Source organism: Passer montanus, unplaced genomic scaffold (assembly GCF_014805655.1).
Source record: "Passer montanus isolate IOZ18808 unplaced genomic scaffold, ASM1480565v1 scaffold43, whole genome shotgun sequence".
Lineage (NCBI taxonomy): Eukaryota > Metazoa > Chordata > Aves > Passeriformes > Passeridae > Passer > Passer montanus.
In genome coordinates this window covers 1,199,732-1,221,554 of record NW_024369151.1, presented here as the reverse complement: position 1 = coordinate 1,221,554, position 21,823 = coordinate 1,199,732, and the positions used below count along the sequence as shown (strand labels likewise).

Here is a 21,823-nt window from a genome sequence, read left to right as displayed (position 1 = left end):
TTTTCTGCCATTCTGCTGTTGAAGAGCTGTTGGAGCTCTGGGGACACAACAGGACTTTGGCAGCCTGGGGATGAGACAACTCTTACCATCCAAACTGGCAGGGTTTGGATGTGTTGATCACATTTGCTGCTGGCTTCTCTTGCATCCAGCTGCAAAGTCTGCAAAGCCTTGGAATTTGGGAGAGAGGCAGAGCCCACTCATGCACTGCTAACCAGAGCCATTTCTTCTGGGGTAATTTCAGAGGATCTCACAGAGTAATTTGGGGTTGAATTCAGTAGGAGTGAACAATGCCTCATCTTCACAGATCTGTAGAGGAAGTTCTCCTTCACTAGTTTAAGTTTCTGGGTGGCCAGCAGCAGAAGGCCAGAGCCACTTCCCACCACTGGCCAGTACAAAACAGTAGAAGGTTGTGCTAAGTGACTCCTCTCTCTTTCTGGTTTTCATTGTGTAATTCATCCCTTGCTTTGACTTGAATAACTTTTCCCTTTTTTTCTGCCAAAAAGTACATGAAAATACATGACAAATTCCACAACTGATTAGAAAACTTGGCACTAACTTTTAATTAACCCCTTTCCCTGTTTGTCCTCCTGTCCTGTGCTGCTCAGGGTCTTCTGGGCACCTGCAGGGATGAAACCCTGTGGGAATGAAACACTGCTGGTTGTGTGGCACAGCTGTGCTGGATGGCTTGGGGGTGCAGCTGAAGTCAGGGAGCTCCTCCTGCCTGGGCTGGAGGTACCTGCCTTCAGGTCAGACTCAGATATTTGGAGTAACAGCCAAACGTGGAATATTTATGGATAACTAATGCTGTTTGCAGCCTGGGTGGGATATTTGTGCACGTGGGGGTGATGAAGAACCCCAGGACAAGTGGGGTCCTGTGGGCAGGGTCAGGAGGGAAGTGTCTCAGGGAAAGGACTCTGCTTAAGATGCTCCTGGGATGAGCCTGGAGCTGGGAGAGAGTTCCCAGCTGGAGCTGGTGCCAGGAAAGGGCAGGATGCAGGCCAGGAATGTGAGGCAGTGCTGGGGAATGTGGTGCCCTGGGGCTGTGCTGTCTGGGTGAGCTGGCACAGGGGTGGGCAGGAGGGGCTGAGGCAGTGGGGTGAGAAATGAGAGGAGCTGAGGGGAAACAGCCCATGGTGCTGAGCCCATGCTGGCAGTGACAGTGGAGAGGGCAGTGCTGGGTGTCACTGTGGCCCTTGGGAAGGCTGTCTCATGTCTGAGTGTGTGGCACAGCCATGGAAGCCTTTGTGGAGCTTCAAGGAGCCCGTGAAGGTCTCTCTGGAGTGCCAGGCTCTGCTTTGGTCCTGCTGAGCTGTGAGGGGAGAGAACCTAAACCTCTGCAGCCAGCAAGACCTAAAACAGCCTGGACACCACAGAGCTTCCTTCCCCTGGTGCAGGAGGGCTCTGGCTCCTCTCTTTGCTGGACTTGAGTTCTTTCCCTCTCTGCCTTCTCTGGTGCCTGGGCAGAGGCTGTCTTGTGTCCAACCAGTCCTTTCTTCCTTGCTGCATGAGGTTTTCTGTTTTCCCACTGCTCTTCCCACTCAGCCTCTCTCAAGCTGGGCTCCTGTGCTTTGCAGGACTGTTCTGTGTGTGTTATTAATCTGCTTTACCTGAGAGGCTCAAGAGAGGAGGGCCTGGGTGCAGGGGCTGGAGCTGCAGGTCCTGCTCCTTTCTTTTTCTCCCAAACCCCCAGATGCTTTTCCCTGTGGCAGTTTCCACATCAGGCACTGCACCCTTGTCCCTGAGCAAACTCTCTCCCATCTCCTGAAGGAGTCAACCTATCTCTCTGGAGGCTTGCCAGGGTCTGTCCTTTCCCTGACCTTACCTCTGGGGCAATCCTTATTCAGGCCTTAATCACATCCTGTCTAGACTTTGCTGCAATTCCCACTTTTATGGCCTCCTGAAATCCCTCCAGCCCGTGGAGTGCCAGGGGAGCCAGCGGCCGATGGCACACGGGGTGTCCCACCTGCCCTTTGGCCTTGTCCATCCATCTCCAATGGACTGGAGGCCTCCCAGAGCCCTGCGGTGTCTGCTCAGCCTGGGCCATGCTGTGCCCTCCTCACCCCTCCTTTCTGCCCCTCTGGCAGGGCCTGCAGGTCAGGATGGGCCTTCGGAGTCCTGCAGCCTCATGGATGGGCTTGGCTGGGCTTGTGCTCCTCTCTGTAGAGCAGGAGGCTTTCTCCTCTTCCTCTCTTCAAGGCTGCATTTCTGGGCACCTTTTCACGGTGATTTTGTTGCCACATTTTTCTTCCCAAGGTGTGATATTGTCTCACTCCTGCCCAGGGCAGGGCTCAGGGGCAGTCCCAGGGCAGCACACTGGCCCATTGCTCCTACCTTCCCTCTTGACTTTCAGTTTCTCCTGATTTCCCTCTTTAAACATGTCCCTGTCTCCTGTGCCAGTGCTTTGCCACTTATGGCCTGCTCAGGTCCCTCAGCAGAAGAGGATTTGCTGTTTGTGGTGCAGAGCACACCCAGATGAGCAGTGTGGAGACATTCAGGGTCAGCCTCTATGAACAAGTTTTCCCCCCTGTAAAATCTGTTCAGAGCCCCCTAAAAGGTCCATGTGACAGTGGCCATGTGGCCTCAGTCACTCCAGCAATAACCCAGGGTGCCATGTCTGTCTTGAGAGTCCTTCTGTCCTGGCAGCTCTTGGATTTCTGACTGTGGGGTAGGAAATCACTTCTGCTAAATACCCAAAGCTACTTTGACCCTACAAGGAGCAACTGGTGAATTCTGTGACTTGCCTGGGTGAGCCCAGACAGTTGTGTTTGTTTGTTTGCTCCTGGCTTCCAGGAGCCCTGTGGTTTTTCAGGGTAGATCTGTTTGCCAAGGGCTGTTACAGACAGGTCACCGCCTGTCAGCGTGGGATGGCAGCCCAGGGCAGAGCTCCACGTTACTCCTCCAGTCTCCCCTTATCCCTGCTGCCCTGGGGTCGTCCCTGAGTCCCCTCCTCAGCTCTCAGGTGGGGGATGTGTCCAGCTCCAACCTCCAGGTCTGCCAGAGCTCCAGACCCCGCAGTGCTTGTCTGCTCCTGCCCCTGCCCCTGCCCCTGGCCCTGCCTCTACTCCTGTCCCTGCCCCTGCCCCTGCCCCTGCCCCTGCTCCTGCTCCTGCCCCTGCTCCTGCTCCTGCTCCTGCTCCTGCTCCTGCTCCTGCTCCTGCTCCTGCTCCTGCTCCTGCTCCTGCTCCTGCTCCTGCTCCTGCTCCTGCTCCTGCTCCTGCTCCTGCTCCTGCTCCTGCTCCTGCTCCTGCTCCTGCTCCTGCTCCTGCTCCTGCTCCTGCTCCTGCTCCTGCTCCTGCTCCTGCTCCTGCTCCTGCTCCTGCTCCTGCTCCTGCTCCTGCTCCTGCTCCTGCTCCTGCTCCTGCTCCTGCTCCTGCTCCTGCTCCTGCTCCTGCTCCTGCTCCTGCTCCTGCTCCTGCTCCTGCTCCTGCTCCTGCTCCTGCTCCTGCTCCTGCTCCTGCTCCTGCTCCTGCTCCTGCTCCTGCTCCTGCTCCTGCTCCTGCTCCTGCTCCTGCTCCTGCTCCTGCTCCTGCTCCTGCTCCTGCTCCTGCTCCTGCTCCTGCTCCTGCTCCTGCTCCTGCTCCTGCTCCTGCTCCTGCTCCTGCTCCTGCTCCTGCTCCTGCTCCTGCTCCTGCTCCTGCTCCTGCTCCTGCTCCTGCTCCTGCTCCTGCTCCTGCTCCTGCTCCTGCTCCTGCTCCTGCTCCTGCTCCTGCTCCTGCTCCTGCTCCTGCTCCTGCTCCTGCTCCTGCTCCTGCTCCTGCTCCTGCTCCTGCTCCTGCTCCTGCTCCTGCTCCTGCTCCTGCTCCTGCTCCTGCTCCTGCTCCTGCTCCTGCTCCTGCTCCTGCTCCTGCTCCTGCTCCTGCTCCTGCTCCTGCTCCTGCTCCTGCTCCTGCTCCTGCTCCTGCTCCTGCTCCTGCTCCTGCTCCTGCCCCTGCTCCTGCCCCTGCCTCTGTCCCTGTCCCTGCCTCTGTCCCTGCCTCTGCCCCTGCCCCTGCCCCTGCCTCTGTCCCTGCCCTGCCCCTGTCCCTGTCCCTGCCCCTGTCCCTACAGGTGGAAGGGACACTTTTGTTTTTCCTGCCAACAGCCTGGAGGAGCAGAGGCACCTCTATCGACTGCTTTCAGATCAAGTGTCTCCCTGGAAGCAGCATCTGACAGAGATGCTCCTACAGAACCTGCACTGGATGTGCTTTTACCTTCTACAATTGAATACAATCCATCCCATCTTCCTGTAAAAGCTCAATGCTACCTGTAAATTCTTAGCCATGTAATTCCATTTCCAAGATCCCCTATTGAAACTTGATTGCTTTAGGAGTGATTTTCCTGCTGCTCCCAATCTTTTTTCTACCCTTTAAATTTCCACAAGTAGTAGGTTTTCAGTTTCTTTCCTCCATTTCTGTGTGACTATTAGCTGATCATGCTTTTATCTCCTTCACTTTGGGTTACTATTCCCAAAATCCCTTCAGCATCTCTTCTTTGGGGTTGAGGGACCTGAGATGGCACCAGACATGTCCCAGAAAGTGGCACACCTTTGGCACAAGGTGGGCATGGGATGAAGGTTGCAGTGCAGTTTCTACCTGGTTACTCCTTGTCTTACCAACAAGATCAGAAGGAACGAAGAGGGTGGATGTGGGCACAAGGCCAGCAGAGTGTTGAGAGCAGAGGAAGGGATTTTCCAAATAACACAGAGAAGAACATCCCCTCCCTGGTTTCATTGTCAATTAAAGCTCCACCAGCAGCTTTGTACTTACTGAGAATCCCACAAAAATGAACTTGCACTACAAGGAGAAATCTTGTGGCAAGGACTTGGTTTTGGATTTGGTGCCAGATGCTCTTCCCTGATGTGAGACTCCCCAGCTTGTGACAACTGTTACTCAGCTTGTCCTCCTCAGGATGTGTCCATCAGCCACAGGCACAAACTGTGCTGTCAGCTGGGACTTGGTCCCTGTGGGAGCAGAGTCACCTCCCCGTGCTCCCTCCCACCCCTCTGGGACTCTGGGTGTTGTCTCCTTTTCCAAAAGCATTGCTAAAAGACCACAAAGCCTTCCTTGCTGTGGCTCAGTGTTGCAAAGCTTTCCCTTTGCCATGGGAGGTTTTGGGGGGCACCCCAAGGCCCTCACCCTGAGCACCTGCGGCACCTGCTGTGCCACTGTGCCACTGTGCCATTGCCACCTTGCAGCTGCTCCCTGCCACCTCTGGTGACCAGGGATAGCCCCCAGGGCACGGCTGGGGCTGGGCCAGGGCAGCTCAGGCTGGAGCTCAGGGCAAGGCTCTTCCCCCCGAGGGTGCTGGCACTGCCCAGGCTCCCCAGGGAATGGGCACGGCCCCGAGGCTGCCAGAGCTCCAGGAGCCTTTGGGCTGCCAGGGGTGCCCAGGGTGGGGTTGCTGGGGGGTCTGGGCAGGGACAGGGGCTGGGCTGGGTGATCCTGATGGTCCCTTCCAGCTCAGGACATTCTGTGATTCCATGATTCTGTGATCTTTGAGGCTTTCTGTGTGCCCCAGCTCCTGGAGGCCAGGACAGGTTCACACCTCAGCTGTGGCACCAAGCTTCTCATTCCTGGGGGGCTTCGGGTCCAGGATCTCCAGTGCAGTGGAGAAACCCACTCTTAGTTTAAAGGTCCCATTAATCTGAACTGATTGGACTGGGAACCTCAGGCAAGACTTTTCCCACTGGCCTGGAGGAGCCCCCAGCCCCTGGGACACCTGAGGCACTGCTGGAGCACAGCTCTGGGAGACACTCAGCTGGTGCTTCCTGTCCACCCCCACTGTGGTTTGAGGTGTCAGGTTTGTCCCCTGCAGCTGCTCTCTGTGGGTCCTGCCCTTGTGAAAACCAAATTTTACTTTCTCACTGAGAACAGGGAGGAGCTCCTCCGTGAGGGTGATCAGAGTGATCAGATTTGCTTTCAGGCTGCAACTTCTGCAGCGTGCTGGGATTAGTTGGCAATTTATTCCCTCCTCCTGCTGTGATTTGTAACTGGTGTCAGTGGGAAGTGACAGGAGGGAGCAGAGAGGGTGTGTTTGTGTGGCGTGGAACTGCCAGGCAGGTTTATCCCTCCTGTCACAGGACTCCACAAGGCTCAGGAAGCGGCTGCCGGGTGAGGGGAGCCTCATCCGCAGCTCGCTGGGTGCAGCAGCCAGCAGCCCCTTGGCAAGGGCTGTCTGGGCTCCCTGGTGAGGCTGCTGCCTCTCCCCAGGGCAGAGGACATTTCCAGGACAGTCTGGGTGCCAAGAGATGAGCTCCCTATAGCTTCTCCTGTGCTTCCAGGTGACTCTCTTTGTCTACTCCGACCTGCTGCTCTTCACCAAGGAGGACGAGCCCGGGCGCTGCAACGTGCTGAGGAACCCTCTGTACCTGCACAGTGTCAAGCTCCAGGAGGGTGAGTGTCTGCAGCAGCAATTGGAGGCATTTGGGAGGTTTCTGGCTGCTAGCAGCAAAGGTTTCTGGCCAGCAGCACCCCACTGTCCTGTTGCTTCCAGTGTCACCAACCAATGCTTCCAGGTCATCCTTCCTTGCCAGCACCACCCCTGCTGTCCCTGCATTTACCTGGCAGCTCCATCTCCTGGGACACCTCAGGAGCACCCAGGCCCTTTCTGGGTGCATGTCTGAGGATCTGGGCTGGCATTCCCTGGGTGGTGTCACACTGTCACAGCAGGGACTGACCAAGGCTGGGAAAGGGAACTGAAGCCTTGAAGTTTCCCCCATGATGCCTCAAGGGAGTTCAGAGATTGCCTCCAAGCGTGGCTGGCCAAGCTCTAATGACCTTTACTTTGCTGTTTTGCTTTGCTACTTCTCTCTTCAGCTGCCCACGGTTTCCCTGTTGCTCACATCCACCCCCCTGCTCACCCCCCTGGGGAGGAAAGAGCAAACCCTCAGAGCAGGGCTGGGGACCTTGCCCTCACCCTGCACCTTGGCTAGCACCTTTTGTGTCCAGCTGAGGGCTCAGGGAGGGCTTCTAGGGCAGGGGTGACTGGAAATGGGTTATTTCAGGCTGTACAAAAGACTCCTTTAACTTCTCATGGTCTAAAGATGAATAAGGGAATTGCTCTACCACATCCTATTTGCTATGGTGGAGCCACTTCTTGGCCCTGGGCCCAGTTTCACCTTGTTCCTTGTGTGGTCTGGTTGCTTTTTGGATATGGGCTTGTTTTATGTACAGTTATCTACAGCTCCTCCTCCAGCCCAGGCAGCTGCCCTGGGACCCCACAGGGGAAATCAGGATGAGATAGAAGGAGAAACTTTCCTGTCAGGAGGTTGGTCAGGTGTTGAGTTGCCCAGAGAGGTTGTGGGATCTGCATGCCTGGAGGCATTCAGGACTCCTGAGTGCCCTGGTCTGGGTGCTTTGGTTGGGGATTGGACTCAGAGCCCACCAGAGAGGCCCCTTCCAACTCAAATTACTCTGGAAGTGATGAGCAATGTCTTTATGCAGTCCTATGGCCCTGACCAAAAGGAATGAATCCAGATCTGGGCTGCTTCTCCATAGGGATCTTTTTCTGGGTGAATTTTGCTGCTTCCCATGACTTTTCCCAGCTGAGCCATGAGCCCTGTGGATGGACTGTGTCTCTCCACATGCATCACGCTGTTCTGAGCTCAGTGCTGGACACCAGTTGTTATTTCCTATTTCCAGCAACAATTCTGTTTCCAGATGAATTCCCTGACCTATTTGGTGGGAGCAGAACCACAAAGGAGGGAGATGGGGCACCACAGCCACGAGCCTTTGAGAAAAGCATTGAAGCCTCCCTGGGCTTTGTTGAGTGCATTCTCAGCACTGCTTATTTCTAAGAAAGGGACAAAATAAATTGTTCCTTGTTAAAGTGCTTTTGGTCAGCTCCTGGACCGTGTATGTGTGCTGCCCCTGGCTGCTCCCAAAAAGGGAATTTTGGGAATATTCCCAAAATATTGGGAAAAGGCTGGGGAAGAGCTCTGCTCTTTTCACCTGTTTGGAGAAATCAGCTTCCCTGGTGCTGCTCCTGGCTCTGCACTCCGAGCTCTGTTTGCAGTTTGTACCTCACCTCAGGCACGGTGGATTTGTGAGCAGTTTTCTGCCACTTCTTTCCTTGTGGCCATAATAACTCAGCTGGATCATGTCTGGAATAGCTTCCCAAGGCTGTCCAAAGGAGATGGAGTCCCTGCAGCACTGAGCCACCTCCCTGCCCTGGGAATCCAGCCCAGCTGCTGTTCAGGCAGCTCAAACCCTCCTGCTTCGGGCAGGGCTGCTTCAAAGGCAGCTGGAGAGAGCACGAAGATGTCTGTCCCTTTTGGCAGGGATTTGCTGCTGCTCTCCTGAATGACTGAAAGGCACATGAATAGGAACAGGCGTGTGGCTGCCTCCAACAATTGAGACATCTCCGGTGCGCTCAGGGCCATTGTGCTGTTTCCTGTTCCTGCTCTGTGCAAAAGCAAATCAGTCTGATCTGCCTCACAATGCTCTCTCTTCCTGCTTCACAAGCCCAGCACCAGGCTGATGAGCTGGCTCCCAGTGACACAGGGCTGGCTTCCTCAGCAGGCACTGTGGGAATTTCCACACGCTGGGATCCCGGCTCCCCCCTCGCCGCTGGGTGTGCTCAGCTTTGGGACAGAGGAGCACTCCTTTATCCCACTCTGGGAGCCCAAACCCAGCTGGGATCCTGCAAACAAGGGCTTCTCATGTCCTGCTTTGCTGCCCTTGACATCCCAGCCTGCTGTGTTTGCAGCCCCAAGATGCTCCAGAGGCAGGAGTGGGATTTATGGGCCTTCCTTGGGATGCTGGGGGGCACCCAGGGCTTGCACCCTGCCACACTCCCCCAGTGGAATGAGCTTGTCCCCTCCTGGCAGCTGGGCTTGGATGTGCTCAGCAGCTCCCTCCCTTCCCACACATCCAGGGCCTGGCAGCACCTTGTCCTGGCTGCTGGATGCAGTCCCAGCCTTGCTGAGCAGAGCTGAGGATTTGGGGTCAGGGTGCCTGCCCTCACCAGGGCGTTGCCACAGCCCTTGGACCGTGCAGAGGAGCAGATCCAGCTTCCCTCTTTTCCCATCTTTCTGACCCAACACCAGGCATGCAAATCCTGAGAGCAGCAGGTGCTTTCCATGGGCTGCACAGGAAGTGGCAGAGGCAGAGGTGCTGGGAGTGCTGCTGTGCTGGGTGAGGCAGTGTGGGTGTGCAGGACAGGGCTCAGCTGGACAGGGGACGTGTCCCTGCAGAGCTCCCACTGCGCTTCGTGCCCAGCCTGGCACAGGGGCAGCTCACGTCACTCTGCAAGGCAAGCCAGTCCCCACCTCAGCACATCAGGAAGAGAAGGAAATACCTCCAAGTGAGTTTTTGCCTCCTGCTTATTTCTTTTTAGCTTTTCCCTGACTTTGACTGAGAGAATGTGCTGTGCTGTTGTCATGAGAGCTGTGGGGAGCAGAGCTGGGGATCACCCTGGGCATCTGCCACCCCTCCAGTGCCAGGCTGTGCCTCTCCTGTGTATTTCTGGGCTCTGGGCACATCAGGCTCTGCTGCTCCACCCTGACCCTCCAGAGACTTGAAAACATGGAAGGAATCCTGGCAAACCTGGTTTGTGGTGGAATCTGCACCCAGGTCAGCCCTGCCTGGCTCTGCCATCACCCTCCAGCCTCCCCCTGTGCCTTGGCAGGGATCAGCCCAGCTGCTGGGATGGGCAGCCAGTTTATTACTGAAGTGCTCCCTAAAGGCTGGTATAAAATAGGATTTAAGCCATTCCTTAGCCCAGACTGGCTCCCTGCTTTGTGTGTCCTGTAGGCACTGAGCTGCTGGGCCATGTGTAGCAGTGAGTCTTGGAGGGACAGGGAACAGCAGCTGCTGACTCTGGAGGTTGCTGGTGCCAGAATTCACAGCTCAGTGGAGAGGAATTTGAAAGGGAACTTAATTCTGGTGGGTTTGCACCTTGTCAGGATCACTTGTTATTGCAGAAGGAATCCACAGAGGCCCAAGAGGAGCAGGGTCATTCCCTGGGCTGTTACACTCCAACAGGACCTTTCTTTATAAGGATCCTCACATTGTGAAAACATGTTCACTGTCCTGTGAAAATGGAAAAATGTTAATAAAGTACAATAGCAGACAAGGACCATAGAGCAAAGGTTATTAGGGATGGGTGCATCTTGGCACCCAAGTGTTATCTTTGGGGATTCCCCTTAAATACCTTTTCAATTACATCAGCCTGTTGCACATTCATAGAGCCTTATGCATGGTAAACTTTTCCCCAGACTAGTTTACATGTTCCAAGAATTGCTTAGCATGTTGTTTTTTAGAGTATGTGTATTTTTTGGTTGTGGTTTTAGTCTATTTTTATTACTTCTAGTTTTTGGGCCTTGGTCCTCACTGTCTTCAGATGGCGAGTGTTGGTAGTTGGTTTATCTACAGTAGATGTCTTCTTCATATGTTCATTGGATGTTGTCTAAGTAGGCATTTTAATACAAGGACAGCTATTTCACTACTATGTCTAAGCTTAATTAATAACTGAAATAAAAGCTAGATCTTTATAACAAAGTTATTTTTTTTTTTTTTTTTTTTTTTTTGTTTTTTAGAGTATGTGTATTTTTTGGTTGTGGTTTTAGTCTATTTTTATTACTTCTAGTTTTTGGGCCTTGGTCCTCACTGTCTTCAGATGGCGAGTGTTGGTAGTTGGTTTATCTACAGTAGATGTCTTCTTCATATGTTCATTGGATGTTATCTAAGTAGGCATTTTAATACAAGGATAGCTATTTCACTACTATGTCTGAGCTTAATTAATAACTGAAATAAAAGCTAGATCTTTATAACAAAGTTACTTTAACACTACACATATAAAATCCATTTTAATATTTGCAAAAAGCCAATATTATAATATGTATCTGTAACAACATCATCAGAAAAAACCTGGTTAGAGCTCCTGAGGAAACACAGCTGGGATGTGCTGGTCCTCTGTGACCTGCTCTGCCAGCCAGCCTGGAGAGGTCCTGGAGCAGGGAAAGCAGGGCCCAGCTCGGGAGCAGCAGGAGCAGCAGGAGGGGGTGGTGGGCTCCAGCAGCAGGCACAGATCCTGCTTCCAAACTCTGCCTTTTCCAAGGGGAAAAGCACTGGGTGAGGGGCTCCAGTGGGCTCCACAAGGCAAATGCTCCCTGATGGTCCTGCTGGGATTGATGGGAGAGGGGCTGGGAGCACTCAGGCCCTGCCTTGGGAGCAGTGGATGTTTCTCTGTGTGCAAAGGTGAGGGATGGGCTCCCAGCCAGGCCCATCCTGCTCCTGCTGCCAGGGTCCAGCACCCCTCCCCTCCTGGGAATGATGATCTGGAGGGGCTGCCCTGGGCTTCCATCAGCTCAGCTGGGGCAGCACAGAGAAGGTTTTGGGAACACACAGGGGCTCCTCACCTGAGGGCCACAGCAGCACTCCCAGTGGTGCTGGGCTCCAGCAGCCACTGTGTCACAGTGTCCTGGTGTCCCTGTAGGGATTTTCCAGCCCAAATCCTGCAAAATGCATTAAAACTGAAGCTGGCAGTGGAGGCAGAGCTGTGGCCCCACAAAAGGCAGCTGGAATAGGCACCCAGCAAAGGGCTCCAGGCCACTTCTTCATGGGTTTCACGTGGCCCAGGGAGTGACTCAAGAGGCACCTGAGTCCCTCCGTGGGTCACAGCTCTTATCTGGACATTTGGGCTGCTGCCTGCAGCAGGAGAATTGTTTTCCTCCAGGGAACAGGGTGTTTCCAGCCCTGTGCAGAGCCTGTTCCCATCCAGCAGCTCAGGCTGCTGAAATGAAGCAGAGCTTGTGCTGACACCACTTGCAGTGGGATCTGCAGCCATGGCCAGGCTGCAGCCCTGAGCTCCTGGCACAGATTAAAGTCATTAGGAGCAGTAGGGAAGCAGCAGCCTCATGGTGCTGCCAAGGACAGAGCTGCTGTGAAGGGGCCAGCAGCTCCTGGAGATGGGATGTCCTGCTCTGGAGAAGGGATGTCCTGCTCCAGAGCTGAGGTGACCCCGTCCTGGGGCAGTTCCATGTCCTCCTGTGAGGCTGGTGAATGCCCAGAGCTGGCTTCCCTCGAGGCTGGGGGCACACCAGGGCCAGGGCAAATCTTCAGGAATGCCTTTTGGTTGGGTGCAGGGAAGGCTGGACCTGCTTGGTGCAGCAGCTGGAGTCTGACACAGCTCCTGGGATGTCTGGCAGCAAGCTGAGGAGCTGTTCTGGGCTGCTCCAGGATTTAGCAGGAGGTGGATGGCAGAGTTGGTCATTGTGTTGCCCCCAGCACCATCTCATTTCACAAAGTTGTGGAAGTGCAAGTTCCTTGGCTGGGTCTCCCCAGTGTCCCAGTGCTGGGCAGTTTGTCCTCAGCCCAAAAGAGCAGGATGAGCTCTTCCCCCTGCCCCATGCCTGCTGCTTCCCATTGCTCTGGGATTTGGCTCCATCCCCTTGCAGGGGCAGTGCCCCAGCTGCTGCCACTGGGGGAGGCTGGCACAGACAGCAGGACCACCAGGACCAGCCAGGACTGGGGGCAGGAAGCTGGGAATGAGATGCAGGAACAGGAGTTTCTGTCAGTCCTCCTGGAAGTAAAGTGCCCCCAGGGATAAGATGGAGAGACCCATCCCTGATTCCCAGGACAGGACCTGTGCAGCCCCTGGGATGCCCCCACAGGCTGCATGTGCCAAGGCAGGTTGGGCAGCAGAGCCTGCACGTGGCCTCTGCATGAAGCAAACCCTTTTCCAAAGGAGAAACCCCCAGGAGGATCCCTGCCAGGGCAGTGAGGCCCTGCAGGATCCCGCCGTGCCCGGCCCTGGCAGATGCCACATACATCACCCAGGTCACAGCCTGGTACTGGGGACAACAACAAACATTCATTCAGTGCTGTCTCCCAGCCAGTTCCTCTGCCAGTGGCTCCACTTGCAGAAATGCAGCTGCAGCTCTGCTCTGATCCTGGTTTTTCTTCTCTGCAGGTTCAGAAGATCGCAAGTTCTGCATCCTTTACCTGGCAGAGGTGAGTGGTGCTGATTTCCACTTTAACTTTCCAGTGAGAGCTGGGCAGGTGCTGACAGCTCTGATCCTTTCTTCTGGAGCAAGGAGCACTGAAAAATTGATTTTAACTTCTTTTTAAATGAATTTGCTAGAAGTCTGGAAAAGAAACATAATGGCTGTAGAATATGTGAATAAGAAGCTGCTAAAAGGAGCTTGGGCAGCACTAAGACAGTTTTTTCCCTCTTCTCCCTGCGGATTTCCTTGAGACATCTCACTTTTGTCTTCTCTTAGGATTCTTACCCCTGGGAGCAGATTTCTTTGTCAAATGTTTTGTAGGCACCTTGCTTTTCTTGTCCTCAAACATCCAGGTTTGGAGCCCTCAAATAAAATAAGGAAGCTCAGTCTGAAAGCAGAATCATAGCTGTAAACCCACATGTAGCTAAGTGCTCTAAGCAGATTTGGAGTCACCCAGACTTTGGCACAGTCCATTTTGTCAAGTCAAGGACTCTGCAAAATTGGTTCACACTGGACCTCCCTTACCACTGAAGGCCATGGGGTTTTTTTGCTGTTGCAGTGACTTTGCTCTGTTCCTGCTTTCAAGGCCTTGTGCTTTCTGAGGTGGAAAGGTGGGTCTGGGAAAGCTCCCCAGGGCACAGAGGAGAAAGGCAAACACTGCTCAGCAGCACGGTGGAATAATGAGCCATTGTGAAAGCTGGGTGCAAGTGCTCAGCAGTGGAAGTTGTTCACCTTGAGTGGCTGGAGCTGGGCCAGGGCACGACTCACTGCAGAATCCTGCACTCCTCTCTTGTTCCTTCCTTGTCTCCTCTGTGCTTTGTGGCTGGGCAGGAGCTGAGCCTCCCCTGGGTTTGCTCAGTGTGTGTCCCAGGGCAATGTCACCCTGGGTGGTGGCAGCTGGGCTGTGACTCAGCCAGGCTGTGATGGGTGTTTGGATGAGGCTCTCCAGCATTTTCTCAGGCACTTGGAAAAATGCACTCAGAGCCTGATATTTGGTTTAGAAGCTTAGTGCCCCTAAGTAGAAGTGACCAAAACAGAGCTGGCTGTGTTTCCTGATATCTCAAGAGGTGAAAAGGTGTCTTTGTCAGGCTGTAATGAAGTGCTGGGCTTTCTTCTGGGGGGCTTAATTTGCTGTGAGAGCTCTGGTGATGGATCTGCTGTGGCTGGAGTGGAGCACTTGGATAGAAAATGTGAGATTTTTGCTTTCCCACCTCCTGTTCCCCCACAGACTTCAGCAGTTCTGGACTGGCCGTGCTCTGGGGCTCTGCAAACCCTGGCTGTTCCTCCTGGGAGCTTTGGGACTGGTCACAAGGGGACTGGGGCTTCCCAGCCCGTGGTGACCAGCAGCTCTGGCACAGGCTGGACCCCAGGGTGGGTGCTCACCCCCTGCCCAGGCTTTGAGGTGACGCTGGGGCAGCGCCGTGCCAAGCAGGACGTGCCCCGTGCCACCCTTCCCTCCCTGCTGCTCTGTCCTGAGCCAGAGGGACCAGCTGGCCCCACGGTGAAGGGGGCAGTCACCTCCCAGCTGTAGATGCCATCAGGCTCTCCAGTAGTGGGAAATTGGGGTTTGGAAGGGGAACAGAGTGGGGGATGTGTGTGTGAGTCACAGTGAGCCAGGGCAGGATGGGGCTGTCCCGGCAGGCTTCTCTCAGACTTCTCTTCTGGGAAACAGTGACCTGCAGGTCACCTCCCCAGGAGCCACAGGGAGGGCGTGACAGGGCTGCAGGGGCTGGGGATGGAGCAGGAGAGCAGGAACCTCCCAGATGTGCAGCACAGGGGTTGTGCCCCTGGTGCCAGGTGGAGAGATGGGCTCTTCTGAAAGGATGGGATGTCCTGAGAGGCAGCCTGGGAGCATTCCAGCATCTGATTCCTGCAGGGAAGCCAAGAAGAGCATTTCCTTCAGGTTGTCTCTCTTTTCTATTTGCACTCACATTTTGGGAGCAGATCTTTGCTTACAGGGTTGTGGGGGTGTCACCAGGAGGCTGGAAGGGGACAGTCCCCTCAGAGGTGTCCCTGCAGGCTGGCTCTCACAGAAACACTGCAGGGGAGCAGTGAGGACACTTTGGGTGCCTCTCTGGCCTGGAGGGAGGGTGGGTTTGAGTGCTGAGGTGATTTTTGCAGTGGGCCTGCTCTCAGGTGAGGGCTGGGGCTGGGCACTGGGAAGTGGCACTTGTAGCACACACGGGGCAGGGGAGAGTCCCTGGGCCATCCCAATACAGCTCTCCCCATCACCTGACAGATCTGGTGTCCAGTGGGTGCCACACTCTGCTTGTGGCACCTTCTTTTGCCCTGGTGAAAAGCTCAGCCTCCTTCCTGACTGTGGGAACAGCCCTCTGCAAGGATGGGCTCCCCCGAGGGGCTGGCTGTGCCCTGGGGACACGGATTCCCCTGGAGAGGGGCTGGCTGTGCCCTGGGGACATGGATTCCCCTGGAGAGGGGCTGGCTGTGCCCTGGGGACAGGAATTTTCCTGGAGAGGGGCTGGCTGTGCCCTGGGGCAGAGATTCCCCTGGAGAGGGGCTGGCTGTGCCCTGGGGACATGGATTCCCCTGGAGAGGGGCTGGCTGTGCCCTGGGGACAGGAATTTTCCTGGAGAGGGGCTGGCTATGCCCTGGGGACATGGATTCCCCTGGAGGGGGGCTGGCTGTGCCCTGGGGACATGGATTCCCCTGGAGGGGGGCTGGCTGTGCCCTGGGGACATGGATTCCCCTGGAGGGGGGCTGGCTGTGCCCTGGGGACATGGATTCCCCTGGAGAGGGGCTGGCTGTGCTCTGGGGACAGGAATTCCCCTGGATGAGGGCTAGCTGTGCCCTGGGGACATGGATTCCCCTGGAGGGGGGCTGGCTGTGCCCTTGGACATGTTCAGCTGCTGGGCATTGGGCTGAGGGGGATCAGGACTGCCCGGCTGCCCAGCCCATGACTGCTGGTGGCAGCTGGAAGGGATGAGGGTGGATAAGGGCAGGATGTGTGAGCTGCCATGGCTGTTTGGTCCCTGTCACCCTGAGGGGTCTCTCCCCACGGTGAGCTGCTCCATCCCTGGCCTGGCAGCAGCTCTGTGTGTGCCCAGAGCCCCTCCTGGCTCTGCCCTCGCTGCTGGTGGCTCAGGGGGGTTTGTGGCACTCTCAGCCGGGCTCCTGTCACCCTGGGCTGGGCAGACACATCCATTGTGCTGCTCTGATGGGCTGGGAGGTTGGAGGAAGCTCTTGAGCTGCTGTTTCTTGCCCACAAATCATCTGCAATGAGCACTAATGTGTTTAGTGCTGCTGAGAGCTGAGAGGAGCCCACGGGGCCTGGCTGCCACTGCCTTTGCTGCAGGAAGAGCTCTCTGCTGAAGCCTTGAGTTGCAGGCTCCTGCTATTGCTCATCTTGAGGGTTTCTGAGTAATGTTCTGACCCATAAGGTCACAAATTTGCATTTGGATCTGACACGTTCCAAAACAAAAGTATGTTCTAATACCTGTGAGTTGCTTAATTTATTATAAACAAGAGAGAAAATTCCAGCCTTCAGGAAGTGTCACAAAAAAGCTACTGCTGGTCATCCTGTCTAATTGTGTGTAATAAATCACTGCACAGAGTTTAATCCCTGGGCAGTCTGGTTATTTGCAGGCAGAGCTGGCAGGAGCTGCAGAGCCTGGGGTGGGTTCCAGCACCAAGGGTGTTTGTTTTACAGCCTCTGCAAGGTGTGGATTGCAGGGCTTGGAGATGCTGAGTGCAGATGGACCTGGTTCTGGAGGGGCACTGGGAAGGCTGAATGTAGAATGGGGTTGGAAAGAATGTGAAAGCAGAGGGAGGTTCTGCACTGAGCTGCCCCATTGGGGGTTTTGTTCCTTCTGGTGGCTGTGATGGTCCCAGCACAGACACGAGCCAGGATTTTGGAGGTGGAGGTGGTACCTTTTGATCTCGGGAATGCCTGAGTGTGTACCTGGGATCACAGAATCCCAGAACAGCTGGGGTTGCCAAGGCAGGGTGACCTGGAGCAGGTGTCACAGGAACGTGTCCAGGTGGGTTTGGGATGTCTCCAGGGAGGGACACTCCACATCCTCCCTGGGCAGCTGTTCCAGGGCTCTGCCACCTTCATGGAGAGATGTTCTTCCTCATGCTGGGTGGAACTCCTTGTGTTTCAGTTTATGGCCATTACAGCTCCTCTATTTTTCTGTCTGCCAGCTGATATGTTAAAAAGTCCTGGCAGTGCATTGAGACATGGCCTGGGCATCTTTCCTTTCAGGATTTCAAATCCAAAGAGCACAGTTTGAAGTCAAACAGCCCCTGCCTGTGACAGCCTCTGGCTGATTTGAGCACTGCAATGGGCACGGGGTGCCCAGAGCAGCTGTGGCTGCCCCTGGATCCCTGGCATTGCCCAAATGTTGGACAGGGCTTGGAGCAACCTGGGACAGTGGGAGGTGTCCCTGCCATGGCAGGGGGTGGGATGGGATGAGCTTTAAGGTCCCTTCCACCCAAACCAGTCTGGGATTCTGGGATTCAGTGTGGACCCACATTTCTGCACCCTGCAGGATTTGGGGTGTGGGAGTTTGTCTGCATTTTCCCCACTCCCTGCAGGACACACATCTCTCATGGGATGTGTACAAGCTGTCAGAAGGGAGCATTTGCTGCCTGCTGGGAATGGGCAGGCTCACAGGGAGCCGTGTGGAGCTGTGAGTGTGCTCCAGGGCTGTATTCACACCCTTCCCTGCTCCGGAAATATCCTGCTAAGAGGAAACTGCAGGTCAGGGGTTTAATGCATTGTTACAAGTGTTTGATTCCAACCCAACATATTCAGACCAAATCGACTTAAAACCAAACAGCTCAGTAAGTTTTTCCTTTGAAAAGCACTGGCAAATTTGATCTTTTTTTTTCCTCTGGAAGTTTTCATCTGCAGACACAGAGTTTGTCTTGGGAAACAGAAAATCCTTCCAGCAGCAAGTCCTTGTGCTGCTGTGGCGAGCACTCATCCAGAGCTGAGCAAATTGATGTTATGAATCTGTGCCTGAGCTGGCTTTGCCTTGGGCATGCCCGTCCTGCATGGGAAAGCCTCTGACAAGTGCCAGAGAAATGCCACTGTTCTCCACCTTGCCCCACCAGAGAATCCCAGACTGGTTTGGGCTGGGAGGGACTTTAAAGATCATCTTGTCCCACCCCTGCCATGGCCAGGGATGGCACTCACCAGACAGGGCCTTGGACACGTGCAGGGATGGGGCAGCCACAGCTGCTCTGGGCAGCCTGGCTCTGTGTGGGCACATCCCTGCACCAGAGGGTCCTGGTCCTGCTCCTGCTCTTGGTCCTGGTCCTGGCCCTGGTCCTGGTCCTGGTCCTGGTCCTGTTCCCACCCCCCGCTGTTGCTCCTGGTCCTGGTCCTGGCCCTGGTTCTGGTCCTGGCCCTGCTCCTGGTCCTGGTCCTGGCCCTGGTTCTGGTCCTGGTCCTGCTCCTGGTCCTGGTCCTGGCCCTGGGCCTGTTCCCACTCCCCGCTGTTGCCAAGGGGATGCTTTGGACACATGGATCACAGCAATGCTGTGGCCTGTGTAATGTGCCTCACTCCATCCACAGCCCAGCTTATTCCACAGCAGCATTCATTTCCCAAAGTGTTCTCTGCTCCTGCTGGGAGTCAGCGCTGCTCACTGAGTGCCCTTTGGGATGTGGCATTGTCCCAAAGGGAGGAGCCAGGGAGAGCCCAAGTTCTGTCTGCAAACAACAAATCTGAATGCTGGGAAAAGCAATTTACTGATGGCACAGAGGACAAGTGTCAGGGACACTCTGGGACATGGCAGATTTTGTACACCTGGGTAATTTTGGAGTTGGCTGTTCTGGGCACGTCATCAGCAGAGTTTGCAAGGAGCGTTTTGGGCACTGTCTTGGCAGGCCTAGAGGGCACTGGGGCAGATGGTTTGGTCATAGGGAAGAGGGCAAAAGGGCTGGGCAGGGGGTGACATCAAACCTACATAAGTGCCCAAGTGAACAGCTGAGGGGAATTTGTTTAGTGAGAAGGGAGTGGAGATGAGCCTTTGTCTGGGAAATGGGCTGTGTGCTCTGCTGGAATTGTATCTCAACTTCCTCTCATTCACAACAGGACAAGAGATGGTGCTTGTCAGGTTTGTGGGTGTAATTTGTCTGATGGGCTTGTCCTGCACAGGGGAAGGATCCCCTGGGCTGTGGGGGAGGCACTGCAGGCAGGGCTGCAGGACTTGGGGTAGAGACAGCCTGGAGACTCCTTGCTCTCACCAGTCTTGTGGCATGAATATTCTGAGAGAACAGAACTGTGTACCTCTGTTCCCACTCCTGTTCAGGGGAAGGGGGATTCCCTTTGCACCATTCTGCTGCTGGTGGCCAGGAGATGTTACGTGATGAAAAATCCTTTCCTGCTCTCTGACATTTCCTTTGTTTCCTCCGTGGCTCATTTCTGGGATGCTGGAGAGGTTCCCCAAGCCTTGAGTCACCCAGCTCATTGAGAGCTGGACACTGAGTCCCTCTTGCCATGCACACTCACAGCAGCAGCTTAACTCTTTCCTGAACTGAGCTCTCCATTCTCCCCCCTCCAGAGGCCATCAGGTCCCAGCCCCTGCATTTCTCTGGTGGTGCTGAGCAGTCCAAGCTGCAGCTGCAGGGAGACAACCTCAGAGCAATGCCAGCCTTGGGAGATGCCCCTCTGGGGGATGCTGTGACATGAACCCACGTGCAGATTGCCCCAGTTGCTGGGGCTCTCTAGAGCTGCCCAGCCCAGCATCCCCAAGCTGCAGCTGCAGTGGCAATGTCCCTGGCCCAGGCTGTCTCCTGGGATGTCCCTGGAGCTGGAACACCCGTGGCAGTGGCTCTGGAGCTGCTGCTCTGTGCACACAGACCCTGGGCTTCACCTCCTTGGCCCGGGGGCTTTCCCTGGGACAGATGTTGGGTGACACCAGTGGCAGAAGTCCCAGGCTGGCGTGACCCAGAGCCTGGGCACAGGGCAGCTCCTGGGCACTGCCAGATCACAGCTCAGGGCTCTTCAGCAGAGCAGGGAGTGCTCGTGTCCCAGCTGCAGGAGCAGCTGGTTTTGTGCATCTTTATACAGATGCACAATACTCAGCCTGAACCTGAGTATTGAGATAACAAAAAAACCCATGAGGTTTCCCCCCCCCCCCCAGTTTTAATTTTGGGGTCACATTTCCCAGATGTTGGCAAAAAGAAGAGTTCATATAGTGCAGTTACAGTGCTAGAGAGATTTTTAAAAGGCCGAGGTAGTATGGGGTAATGATTTCAGAGGGCCCTGGAGCTGTTTGCACAGGCTGGAACTCTCTGCCCATGGGGCTGTGCCAGGGAAGAGGCATGGAAAGCTCTGGGAAAGCTCTGGGGCTGTGCTGGCTCTGGGTGGGTGAGCTTGATGCTGCTGGGACCACTCAGCTCTGAGTTTTTTTTCCTCTTCTCTGAGAGGAAAGGTTGTCTGCAGAGCAGGAAGGTGCTGGCCCTGCTCTCTGTTTGCCACAGCAGTGTTTGCAGTGGGAGCTCTGTGCCTGGCTCCTCTCAGGGATTCCCGGGAAGGCTTTTACCTGATGAGCCACTTAAAGACAGCTGCCTGGCCTGGGAAAACAGCCCTGTGTCCTCACTGGCTGCTCCACAGCAGGTGGAAAAGGTTCTTCAGGCTGATTTTCCTCCTGGAGGTTTAACAGAGAACCATGGAATTACAGAATGGTTTGGGTTGGAAGGGACCTTCGAGCTCATCTTGTTCCAGCCCTGCCATGGCCAGGATGCCTCTCCCTAGGTCAGGTTGTTCAGGGTCCTTCCAACCTGGCCTTGAGCACTTCCAGAGATGTGGCATCCACACCCTCTGGGCATCCCCCAGGCCGTGCCATCATCAGTGCTCCCCAAAACCAGACCCAGAGCAGAGCCATGCAGAGATTGCTGTGTCCTGCCAGTGTTATTTCCATGCACATCCTCTCCTGCAGCACCTCTGGGCATCCCAGCTCTAGCAGGGTCCTGCTGTTAGGGCCAGGGCTTGTTCTATGGGCACTACCAGTGTGCCCAGCAGTCCCAAACCATAGGAAGAGCCCTGGTGGCCCCCACTCCCCCAGCACAGCAGCAAGCAGAGCTTTCTCAGCAGCCCTTGGTCGGTGGTGCGTGAAGTCAGCAGGCAGCAGTGCCCATGTTTTGTGCACAGGATATTCCCAGGGCTGGCTGTTTCTCCCTGGGAAGGTTTGCTCTGTGATTTGGAGCCATTGTAGTCTGGAGCAGTTTCCGAGGTACTTCCCCTCTGGGATCTCTGCTGCCTTTGGCCACGGCCCAGCACCCGCAGCGCGGGAGCCAGGGGCTGGCAGGGCTGGCCTGGGAGCTGTCCCCAAACCACCCTGCCACCAGCCCTGGCGAGGGGAGCCCGGGGAAGGAGCAGAAGTGCATCCCTGCATCTGTGGGAGGAGATTGCCCAGAGCAGCTGTGGCTGCCCCTGGATCCCTGGCAGTGCCCAAGGCCAGGCTGGACAGGGCTTGGAGCAGCCTTGGACAATGGGAGGTGTCCCTGCCATGGCAGGGGTGGCACTGGATGGGCTTTAGGGTCCCTTGCACCTCAAACCAGTCTGTGATTCTGTGACATGACCCCTCCCTCCCACCCTGGGAATGTGTCCCTCACACAGCCAGGAGTGACAGAGAACAGCCCTGGGCTCTGCTGGGCACTGAGCTCAGGGCACCAGAGGTGTCAGACTGAGTCTGGCTCCTCATTCCTGTGGCTTCTCAGCTTTGCAGTGTCACACAGAGCCATGCACAGAGGGGTGTCTGCACTCAGGGGGCTCGGTGTGTGGGGTCTGGGGGCTCCTCCTATGATGCTGCCATTCTCTGGGGACTCCTCTCATCATTTATGGGCTGCAGAATCCACATGGTGTCTGTGCGTGGTGCCTGCTGGGGTAGGCAGGAGCCCTGCATGGCCAGACCTCTCTCCCCTGGCTG

At 55.5% G+C, this 21,823-nt stretch overlaps 1 protein-coding gene across 4 annotated transcripts in view; it reads left to right on the top strand.

Moving 5' to 3' along the window:
- RGS3 (regulator of G protein signaling 3) overlaps nt 1-21,823 on the top strand; it is an 85,390-nt gene that overhangs the window by 35,643 nt on the left and 27,924 nt on the right. For all 4 annotated transcript variants that reach the window (XM_039720128.1, XM_039720129.1, XM_039720127.1 and 1 more), the window contains 2 exons: nt 6,260-6,371; nt 12,892-12,932. In XM_039720128.1, coding sequence (XP_039576062.1) covers nt 6,260-6,371; nt 12,892-12,932 — 153 coding nt within the window. The remainder of the gene's footprint in view (nt 1-6,259; nt 6,372-12,891; nt 12,933-21,823) is intronic.